This window comes from Hemitrygon akajei, chromosome 8 (assembly GCF_048418815.1).
Source record: "Hemitrygon akajei chromosome 8, sHemAka1.3, whole genome shotgun sequence".
In the NCBI taxonomy this organism is placed as follows: domain Eukaryota; kingdom Metazoa; phylum Chordata; class Chondrichthyes; order Myliobatiformes; family Dasyatidae; genus Hemitrygon; species Hemitrygon akajei.
Genome location: NC_133131.1, coordinates 124,203,987 through 124,216,347, shown reverse-complemented (window position 1 = coordinate 124,216,347; position 12,361 = coordinate 124,203,987). Strand labels below are relative to the sequence as shown.

Below are 12,361 nucleotides of genomic sequence, written 5' to 3'. Positions count from 1 at the left end.
GGACAAAAAGGTTGAGAAAGGCTGATTTAGATAAAATTGTTCACAATTATTACTTAGGTTCTCCCTTAATTGAATGCAAAATGTAGCTGATTATTGTTACATAGCTAACAATACCAAGGGACTCACTGCAATTGCAAACCTCACACGGCATATTTGTGGAAACATTTCCCAACTGCAGAACTGCAGTTAGCATTTACTTGGAAGCACAGTACAAGAAATTAGAACATAGGTGGTATTCACAAGTCTCTGTGGAGCCACAAATGATGAATTCCAGGAAGTGAAATTACAGGGGCCTCTGTCTCTTGGAAATTATCTACAGACAAAATCTATGAGCACCCTGCTTGCCGACAATGATACAGTGAGTTTAATTGTTCAAGTCTGAATTCCCATCAAGTTGGAATGTAGTCAGATGCAATGCATTATTGCATTATTACTAATGAACATTAATTAATCAACCAATTTTTAAGGACTTTGCTAAAGGTACACAACTCTACTGTCAAAATACAAACTAAATTATTTCAAATTATACTGATACAATACTGTAAAATCCTAGCTGCATTTTCAACTGTTAAATGCAATTATCCACTTTCTTTTAAAGATTGCCAGTAGAAATCAGGTTAATGATAGGGAATGTGGCCATATTTTTCTCAATTCAAATACATTATTAATTGATATGTGCTTATAACTGTAAACATTAATTCTCCTGAAATGACTTATAGAAACATAGAAAAATTACAACACAATACAGGCCCTTCAACCCACAATGCTGTGCCGAACATGTACTTAGGTTAGAAATAACCCAGGGTTACCCTTAGCCATCTATTTTACTAAGCTCCATGTACCTATCCAGGAGATTTTTTAAAAGACCCTATTGTATCCGCCTCCACCACTGCCGCCGACAGCCATTCCACAGACTCACCACTCTCTGTGTAAAAAACTTACCACTGACATCTACTCTGTACCTACTTCCAAGTACCTTAAAACCGTGCCCTCTTGTGATAGCCATTTCAGCCCTGGGAAAAAGCCTCTGACTATCCACACGATGAATGCCTCTCATCATCTTGTACACCTCTATCAGGTCACCTCTCATCCTCTGTCGCTCCAAGGAGAAAAGGCCAAGTTGACTCAACTTTTTCTCGTAAGGCATGCTCCCCAATCCAGGCGACATCCTTGTAAATCTCCTCTGCACCCTTTCTATGGTTTCCACATCCGTCCTGTAGTGAGGTGACTAGAACTGAGCACAGTACTCCAAGTGGGGTCTAACCAGTGTCCTGTAAAGCTGTAACATCACCTCTCGGTTCTTAAACTTAATCCCACAATTGATGAAGGCCAATGCACCGTATGCCTTCTTAACCAGAGTCAACCTGCGTAGCAGCTTTGAGCGTCCTATGGACTCGGACCCCAAGATCTCTCTCATCCTCCACACTGCCAAGAGTCTTACCATTAATACTATATTCTGTCATCATACTTGACCTCCCAAAATAAACCACCTCACACTTGTCTGGGTTGAATGCCATTTGCCACTTCTCAGCCCAGTTTTGCATCCTATTGATGTTCCGCTGTAACTTCTGACAGCCCGCCACACTATCCACATCACCCCCAACCTCTGTGTCATCAGCAAATTTACTAACCTGTCCTTCCACTTTCTCATCCAGGTCATTTATAAAAATCACAAAGAGAAGGTGTCCCAGAACAGATCCTTGAGGCACACCACTGGTCACCGACCTCCATGCAGAATATGACCAATTCTAGATCCACAAAGCAAGGTCCCCTTTGATCCCATGCCTCCTTAATTTCTCAATAAGCCTTGCATGGGGTACCTTATCAAATGTCTTGCTGAAATCTATATACACTGCATCTACTGCTCTACCTTCATCGATGTGTTTAGTCACATCCTCAAAAAATTCAATTAGGCTTGTAAGGTACAACTTGCCTTCGATAAAGCCCTGCTGACTATTCCTAATCATGTTATGTCTCTCCAAATATTCATAAATCCTGCCTCTCAGGATCTTCTCCATAAACTTACCAACCAGTGAGGTAAGACTCACTGATCTATAATTCCCCAGGCTATCTCTACTCCATTTCTTGAATAAGGGAACAACATCCACAACCCTCCAATCCTCCGGAACCTCTTCTGTCCCCACTGATGATGCAAAGATCATCACCAGAGGCTCAGCAATCTCCTCCCTCACCTCCCACAGTAGCCTGGGGTACATCTCATCCAGTCCCAGTTACTTATCCAAGTTGATGCTTTCCAAAAGCTCCAGCACATCCTCTTTCTTAATGTCTATATGCTCAACCTTTTCAATCCACTGTAAGTCATCCCTACAATTGCCAAGATCCTTTTCCATAATGAATACTGTCACACTTGATTGGTCCTGTTCTCTTACGTCTTATCCTCTTGATCTTCACATACTTGTAGAATGCCTTGGGGTTTTCTTTAATCCTGCTCACCAAGGCCTTTTCATGGCCCCTTCTGTCTCTCCTAATTTCATTCTTAAACTCCTTCCTGCTAGCCTTATAATCTTCTAAATCTCTATCATTACCTACTTCTTTGAACCTTTCATAAGCTTTTCTTTTCTTCTTGACTAGATTTTCAACAGCCTTTGTACACCACGGTTCCTGTACCCTACCATCCTTTCCCTATCTCACTGGAACGTACCTATGCAGAATGCCACGCAAATATCCCCTAAACATTTGCCACATTGCTGCCGTACATTTCCCTGAGAACATCTGTTCCCAATTTATGCTTCCAAGTTCCTGCCTGATAGCTTCATATTTCCCCTTACTCCAATTAAACACTTTCCTAATTTGTCTGTTCCTATCCCTCTCCAATGCTATAGTAATAAGATAGAATTGTGATCACTATCTCCAAAATGCTCTCCCACTGAGAGACCTAACACCTGACCAGGTTCATTTCCCAAAAAACAGATTAAGTATAGCCTCTCCTCTTGTAGGCTTATCTACATATTGTGTCAGGAAACCTTCCTAAACACACCTAACAAACACCACCCCATCTGAACCTTTTGCTCTAAGGAGATGCCAATTAATATTTGGGAAATTAAAATCTCCCACCATGATTTAACCCTGTTATTATTACACCTTTCCAGAATCTGTCTCTCTATTTGCTCCTCAATGTCCCTGTTACTATTGGGCAGCCTATAAAAAACACCTAGTAGAGTTATTGACCCCTTCCTGTTTCTAATTTTCACCCACAGAGACCCAGTAGACAATCCCTCCATGATTTCCTCCTTTTCTGCAGCCGTGACACTATCTCTGATCAACAGTGCCAAGCCCCCACCTCTTTTGCCTCCCTTCCTGTCCTTTCTGAAACATCTATAGCCTGGCGCTCGAAATAACCATTCCTGCCCCTGAGCCATCCAAGTCTCTGTATTGGCCACAACATCATAGCTCCAAGTACTGATCCACAGACTAAGCTCATCCGCTTATGCATTGCTGTTGACATTTAGTTTTCATTTTCATTCTTCTCCCCAGGATAAAACATATTTTTACAATTAATAAGGTCTTCACAATTCCTTGCCAGTGATATTTTTAAATTTGCCTCTATATTTTAAAACCTATGTCAATTATAAAAATAGACAAAAAAAAGACTACCACGCAGCTTTACATGTAGCCGACAATATATCTTCAAAGAGATTAAACTAAATAATAAATGTTTGCCCTCACCTGTTTCTGAAGGAATGTTTCACTGTAGTAGTTAATTATTGGTTTAAGATCATTTGAACGACGAGATTCATCCAAACTGTAATTTAAGCTCACAGTAATTGGTGTTAATTTATCCCGAAAGTCTTTTTCATCCTGAAAGAAATTAATAGAAACAACACTTAAATTAACATAGATATCACCAAATTGGTGACAAATACAATTTTCTTGTTTCTAAACATCAATATGTAATATCTGTATTAAAATATATTTAGGATCACAAGTCCAAGGAGAAGAATTAAGCCATTCCACTCATCAGATTTGCTCCACCAGTCAATCATGAATACTTTATTTTTCCTCATTCTCCTGCCTTCTCCCTATAACCTTTGATGCCCTTACTAATCGACAGCCTCTACTTCAAATATACCCAAAGATTTAGCCTCCACATCCATCTGTGGCAATGAATTCCAGATTCCCCACCCTCTAATGGAAACACCATCCTTAATATTGGACTCCAGCATCTTACCAACCACTGAAGTCAGGCCAGCTGGCCCATAATTTCCTGTCTTTAGTCTTTCTCCTTTCTTAAAAGGAGGAGTGACATTTACAATTTTGCAGTCCTCTGGAACCATTGCAGAACCTAGTATTTCATCAAAGACTACCTTCCCACCTTATTTCAACTGCATGTTGAAATGAATAGAAAACTGACTATTAATTGGTGCTATATCACAGAAACTTCTGAAATGTTCAGCAATTATTTTTGAGTAGTAGCGTGTCAGCCGGTTACTCTGCGGTGACCCACACATGGGTTTTCATGCAGTGCCAACAAAGGATGATTGCAATCTAACATGATGCAGCAAAGAAGAATGCAATGCCATGCTTAATTAAGCATTGTTGTGTATGACTAACACCGCTGAGACTGCTGCTCCAGATCTCTGAAGGAAGAATAGCCTCCGAGGGTTTGCTATATCCCTTCACCACTGGCTCCAATGGATGATACGGGCAATTTATAAAGAAGCCTGGGCTGGGACTGATAACTGAAAAATTATCACTTTACATTCTGGCAAAGGAACTTCCTCCACAACTCCATCATAAAACAAATGACACAAAGGCTCACAGTATGCTTGCCTTAAAAAAGGAAGTAGCCAAGAACTGACTGAATTAATTTTTTCACAATCCTAGACTAATTCTTCAAACAGAATATTCCATGTGCTGAAATAATGGAAAATAATGCAAGAGAGGATATTCTTTATTAAAAGTTGAGTCATTGAATTATAGCCTTTGAAATATTGTAGTGTTGGCTGGACAGCATTCCCACTCCAGTTTCACTCCCAGCCCACCACATAATGATACCATTACAGACAACTGGCTAAAGAAAACCTCCTATAATAAATATAAGGCCGTTGTCAAAGACCCCTACCATCCTTCCCACAATCTCTTCGACCTCCTGTCATCAGGCAGAAGGTATCGCAGCTCAAGAACCAGAAAAGTCAGGCTGGTTAACAGCTTCTTCCTCCAGACTGTTATCCTTCTAACATCCTGCTGCCACCCAGCACACATGTACACCATGTAAGAATGTCCTGTCACCCTCCCCGCACACAAATATTCTCATCCTTCTTTCACTTTTCATTTTCTATTGCTGCTATTTCACCTATGTATATGACTGTTTATTTAACTATAATAGTGCCAGCAACATTATACTGCCTTACACAATCATGCATCTCACACTTTATGCCAACCTGCCACTCAGGGTCTTGTGCTATTATTTTGTGACTGTATGTGCTGGATTGTAACTACATGTACCGTATGTGACTACATGCGCCGTCCATGTGCGACGACATGCACTGTGTTTTGCACCTTGGACCCAGAGGAGCAATGTGTTCAGCTGTATATATGTGCAGGGGTGAATGAAAATAAACTTAATCTTGAACTTGTAAAGTAACCTGAAGCTTAATCATTGTCGCATCACTGCAATCCCCTCAAATTACTTTCTTATTTTAATCTCAAATCAGGTTTATACATGAATACGTTTATACATAATAGTGAAGTTTACATACTCACAGATGATCTTCTATAATCCATTATTGATGTCAAGTCAGTCACTGTATTATACATTCACAAATAGCCTACAAGCATTCCTAATGTCCTTTTCAGCCTTGCCTTCAGTGAGGAAGTTATTTCATACCAATACATTCTTGCATAATGAAAAGCTAATTTCCAATATAAATGCGATGAGTGTGAATTCCTGATAAAAATGTGCTCATCATATTAAAATAATTGCTTCATTGTTTGAGCTACTGTATATCATAATTCCACCCAAACTTACACACTAACGTTTAATTTTCTTCCTTGATAAATTACATTTATTACAGTCCTGATTCATCAAAAATGATTGAAAAATACACTTTGTCAGCTTGAAAGATAAGAATAATTTGTTTTCAAGATGTATTTTTCTTTAGATTTATCCCCTCTCAGTACTCCAGACACCAACCAAACATAGGATGGCCAGGGACATGTGAAGGCTATTGAGTAATTCTGCTGGCTATAGACTGCTTCTGTACTGATACACAAGGAATATCTGCAACATCTATGGCTTCTAATTCACAGAAACTTTACAAAACCTGCCACAATTAATTCAGTATTTACCCACAGCAGATGACCTTTGACATAGCAGGCAGTAATCTTTAAATAGGGCCAGAGAGAAAAAAAATCCTATACTAGTTACCACATTGCATGATATAAAATGGTAAAGTGACCACTGCTGCAGACGTACATGTGTAGTGCTGGGCAGGGACAGATTAACTAGAAGTGGTTCTCATGATGTCTAAGATCCATTAAAATGCACTGAGGAGGTTTGCACATACATAATTCTCCCATTCAGCATTCCTGATTTCCAAAGGTTAACCAAAAAGTGCCTAACAACCAATCTTCTCTTGCTTTTGCTTTTGTTTGCATGGCTGAAAATTAGAGCTCAGAACGTAGGAAAAGGGAGTCACAGATAGGGCTTTTAGAGTTATATACTACAAACATAGGCCATTCGGCCCATCTTGTCCGCTGAGTATCCGCCTATCCTAATCTCTTTTACCAGCACTTGATCCATTGCATTCTGAACGTTGACAATTCAGGTCCTCATCAAATTATATGCTGTATGTGGCTTTGCCTTCACCACCCTGTCAGGCAGTGTGTTTCCAACTCCAACCACCCACTGGATGAAAATGTTCCTCCTCACACTCCCTTCTAAACCTTTTGCTTCCTGAAGATTTGCTTCTTGGAGGTTTTCAAAGTTAGCTTGATAAGCCAAGTAGAGATGATTATGTTTGGGAAACTTTTTGTTCAATGGGTGCATGTCCATAAAATTAAGCCCAATGTATGAGATACCAGGCAGTAATCAAAGCCTTGCATTCATACAGTATCTCCTACAAGCAGCAAATGTCTTCAAATAAAATGGACAAAATTGGTCCTCTTGGAGATCAGAGTGGTCATCTATGCACAGAGGCGAATGAGTTGGGGGAGATCTTAAATGGATTTTTTGCATCTGTATTTACTCAGGAAATGAACACAGAGTCTATAAAAGTGAGGCAAAACAGCAGTAAAGGTCAGGTCCTTTGACAAGTTCCGCACAAAAGGTTGGTCAAGAAGAATCTGTCGCTAGGCATTCAGGATGAGGTAGTAAATTGGATGAGACATTGGCTTCACGGGGGAAGTCAGACAGTGATAGCAGAAGATTGCCTCTCTGACTGAAAGCTTGTGATTAATGATCTGGATGATAATGTAGTAAACTGGATCAGCAAATCTGTAGGTGACAAAAGATGGGGGCATAGTGGACAGAAGGGAAAACTATAAAAGGTTGGATCTGGGCCACCTGGAACAATGAGAGATGGAACATTGGCCTTACTAAATCAGAGTATTGAGTACAGGAGTTAGGAAGTTATGTCGACATTGTACAAGATGTTGGTGAGGCTAAATTTGAAGTATTGTGTGCAGTTCTGGTCACCCAACTACCGGAAAGATATCAATAAGGTTGAAAGAGCACAGAGAAAATTTACAAGGATGTTGCCAGGACTTGAAGACCTGAGTTACAGGGAAAGGTTGAATAGGTTCAGACTTTATTCCATGAAGTGCAGGAAAATGAAGGGAAAATTTATATACATAATTATGAGGCGTATAGAGAGGGTAAAAATAACCAGGCCTTTTCTACTGTGGTTGGGTGAGAATTGAACTAGAGGTCATAGGTTAAGGGTGAAATGTGAAATGTTGAAGGGAACATGATTGGGAACATCTTCACTCGGAGAGTGGTGAGAGCTACCAGTGGAAGTGGGTGGATACAGATTCATTTTCCGTTTTTAAGAGAAATTTGGACAGGTGCATGGATGGGAGGAGTATGGTGGGTTATGGTCCTGATGCAAGTCAATGGGACTAGGCAGAATAATAGCCCACCATGACTAGATGGGCCAAAGGGTTTGTTTCTCTGCTGTGGTCTATGACTTCATGACACTATTAAAAAATAACTTAAAGCTTTGAGTAGTTTGTCAGCTAAGTACCCCACCCACAGGAAACCTTTGGGCTGAACACTGTTTAGGTAGGTACTTACTGTAAGATAAACGACAAATTCCTGGTGGGTGAATTGTTCCATTTTGCTGAGGACTAACTGGAAAGTGTGCTGTGGCCGGTGATAATTAAAGAACAGCGTTCTCTCAACTCCTTTTTGCTTCAGTTTGTCAAGCTGAAGGGTAGCATTCAGAACTTGGGAAAAGAAAAAAAATTTAAAGTTTATTAAGTTAGTTTCACAAGCTATACATAGATTGTAACATTTTTATTATTCAGATATGTTTTAAAAGCCATTAGTAAAATAGGTTCAGGTCCATTCTACAACATATACAGTCAAACAAGTTGAAAAACTCAGATAAAGGTCTAGACATAAATCATAGGAATAGGGGGTTTAACTACTGTCCTGACGAAGGGTCTCGGCCCGAAACATTGACTGCTCATTTCAACGCATGCTGCCCGACCTGCTGAGTTCATCCAGCTTTTGACCACAGCATCTGCAGTGTACTTTGTGTTAACTACTGTAGTGCTGGTTTGCTGAAGTGTGTGGATCAAACTTCAAAATCTGCCCAATGTAGTGTTCCTATTGGTGCCGATTTACTATTGTCACATGTACTGAGAAGCAGTGAAAACCTTGTCTTGCATACTGTTCATACAGATCAGATCATTACACAGTGCATTGAGCTAGAACAAGGTAAAACAATAACAATGCAGCATAAAGTGTAAAATGTAGTGCAGGTAGATGACAAAATACTAGATCAAAATGAGGTAGAGGATGAGGTCAAGAGGTCATCTTATCATACAAGAGGTCAGTTTAAGAGTCTGATAACGGGATAGATGCTTTCCTTGAGCCTACTGGTACGGGCTTTCAGACTTTTGCATCGTCTGCCCGATGGGAAAGGAGAAGGGAAAATGTGCGGGGTGGGTCTTTGATTATTCTGAGTGCGATACTGAGGCAGCAAGAAGTGTCAACGGAGAAAAGAGTGGGGAAGCTAGTTCTTGTGATGTGCTGACTGTAGAAGTACAAAATGTTTCAAGATCAGGTGCCAGCCTCTCATCCCCTGCCACACCCTCCCCGACTCAGCATTGAGTTCAGAGATGGAGCCTGCGACTGGGCTGAAATGCCAGATTAGAACCATCAGCTTTGTGCCAACCACAGGCTGGCGCGTCCAGCACTGCCACACATATTGCATTGTGCTGTCTGCTTTGCTTTCTCCTGTTTCGACATATTTGTATCTCACAATTACATAGGAGTATTTTAAAATAACTTTATCGTAAGCCGTATTCTAAAAATGGATTTTAAACTTTTGGAAGTTATTTACAAATATTTTTATTCTTTTTACTATTCTGTGATGCTTAGAGGTGGTCGCAATCAGCACTATTTAGTGAAGGTTTTTGACTGCATGAGCTGTCAGAAGGCCACTGGGATGGCGTGGGTGAACAGGGCCTGAGTTTGCATTACCCGAGGCCCGGCTGCCATGAACTTTGCACAATGCCCACACAGCAAAGCCTCCAGAGCACTGACATTGGTGATGCCACGAGAGGTAACTATGAACTGCAGACACCTTACAGGAGGCAAATTGCGGATTGAGCACAGTGAAACAGTGGTACCAGCAGGTGGGCATTTAACCGTCAGCTTGACCTGACTCAAACTAAAAGTGTAGCTTACACCATGAATGGGTCAGTTTTGTCATTGTGTTTCAGTACACAGACTTGTCCAGTGCTCACCTACTATGTTCGGGATGCCATGGCCCGACACAGCTGCAGAAACCTTCACAGTGAAGCTGTAAATTGAAAAGGAGAGTAAAGGTCAATATACCCCTTTCCTCATATTATAATCCCTCTTCTATATGAACTTCAGTATGTGCAAGCAGACTGCTGAACATTCCAGAAGTCTATTCTGAATGCTCTGGAGGACAAGTTGAGGTGCACTTATGATGAATGGAGCTTCCAGGCTAATGGACAAATCTGTCTATTTTGTGGCAGAAATAACAATGAGACCATCAATATTCATCATTATTAAGGAGGAAATTAGAAACAAATTTCGGGCATCACACGGGAACTGAAATCAATGGAGTCTGAGGTGCCTTGGTCTTCAAGAAGCTTTGCGTTAACTATCTCACCACAAGACATCGCATGTAACTGCACAAAGTTTAAGGTACTTATGAGGTAGTTGACTACTCAACATGACAGGGAAAGTTAAAGCCGGTACAAAAGTAAAATAATTAATGACCTGATATGATTTAATTTTTGCTAAACAACGGGTTTTACAATAACCACAAATCTACACATCTTTGAAGCTAGCAGGACGAGTGAATAGAGGATTAAGACATGTTGGCCAGCCATGGGAATACAGAAGTGGGAGGTCATGCTGAAACTACATAAAACAGTGAGAGCCAGCTCGAATATTGCATTCAGTCCTGGTCACATTAAAGGAAGTGTTTGCGCTAGAGAGAATGGAGGGAGATTTCCAACAATGTTGTCAGGGCTGAAGTGCTATAGTCATAAGAGACTGTTATTATATTTTAATGAAAGAGATTGAGAGGTTATTTAAACTAACTGTACAAAATTATGAATGTGTGTAATATATTACATAGTCACAAGGGAATGCAGAGAGGTTTATACAAATGTTCCCTGTACAGACATATTAAATGGAATGTTTTACATACGAGAGTAGTTGTATATTTCTTGGAGAGAGAGAAATAAGCAGAGGCAATTTTGAAACAGAACGATTCAATACAACATAAAGACACAGAGCTGGGCTGTGTGGATGTTTTGGTTTATTCCTGAAATGATCCAGCAAAATGCAATAGAAACCATGATCTTTTGTTTTGTGGGAAGATAAACAGAGATCTTCAACCTGAAATCTTTCTCCTTCCACAGATGCTGCCTGACCAGCCACATGCTTCCAGCATTGTTTGTTTTCATTTCAGACTCCCAGCATCTCCTGCCCTTTGATTTTCTTCTTCAGTTGTTAAAAGGGAAATTTGGAGCCAATATTAAGAGCCAATGACAGTTTTCAACTCCCATCTTCTAACTTTCCCTTCTCCTTCATGTTAAATGGCACCTACTACCACACATGCAACAAACTGTTTCATGATATTTTTAAAATCAGTTCTCATCTGATTTAAGTGACAGGATGCCGTAAGAAGTAGCATTGGATACTTGAACTATTTTGGCTTCTTGTCAACATCAACTCTCCAACTGATAACCTGTTACTTGGCAACCAGATCAAGACTAGTAATCCACAATATGATGAATCACAGCTGTGAACTCAGACTTTCCTGGCAGAACTGATTAAACAAAAATACATTGATTGGTCATAATAATGTCACCCTTAGTTATAACAATGCAGAAAGAGACCATTCATTCTAGACTAGCTTCCAGCATTGCAATCCCATCAGTCCTATTCCCCTCTCCTTATTTCCCGACAGACTTACTCTCTCCCTTATGCTCATCAACTCTATTTTGATTATATTGCCATTTTCAACACAGAGGGGTCATTTGTGACCAATTATCAAAATAGCCCATTATTTGGCATGGGGAGGGCCGGGGAAAATACCTAGTGGATCTAGGGGAACATCAAGTGGAAACCAACAAGTCCACAGGGAGAACCCACAAATTGCAGGCAGGCAATACTCAAGATCAATACTCAGGACTGAACCCAGTTTACTGGAGCTGCAAGGCGATAGTGCTAGATTGCTATGTCACCACGACATTTGACATACGTGTATTTTAGTTTGGATGATTAAAAAGGTTGGCATCCCTGCTTCTTAATGCATGCCATGAAATTTAGTTTTCAAATTACTCTGAGGAACATGTTTTCAATGACAAGATTAGGAAATATGTCCCATTGTTGGCAGAGTAGCAAGTTGGAACATGTTCAATGGAAAATGGTGATTAAAAATAATGCTGCCATGGACTGCAATGGGGAAATGGAACAGTATCAAACAAACATCATTTGATAAAGACAAATCTAACATATAGACGGTGACCACTCTGACTATATGTCATGTGCAATATTGAAATTGAGAAGCAGTTTGGAAAGGTCATGCTGCATGTTTCAGTGAAGGCCCACTGCCAATATCAGAAGATTCTTGTGATGAAACAGAGTGCTTGGATGTCTTGCCAAAATAAATAAATTTGAAAGAAG

General features: G+C 40.2%; 1 protein-coding gene across 1 annotated transcript in view; it reads right to left on the bottom strand.

Annotated features, from left to right (window-relative positions):
• The window catches only part of itga8 (integrin, alpha 8), a 249,612-nt gene that overhangs the window by 113,641 nt on the left and 123,610 nt on the right, over positions 1 to 12,361 (bottom strand). Inside the window, exons 16-18 of the mRNA XM_073054528.1 lie at positions 9,937 to 9,992; positions 8,255 to 8,406; positions 3,688 to 3,819 (exon numbers count right to left, since the gene is read on the bottom strand). Of these exons, the coding sequence (XP_072910629.1) occupies positions 3,688 to 3,819; positions 8,255 to 8,406; positions 9,937 to 9,992 (340 nt within the window). The remainder of the gene's footprint in view (positions 1 to 3,687; positions 3,820 to 8,254; positions 8,407 to 9,936; positions 9,993 to 12,361) is intronic.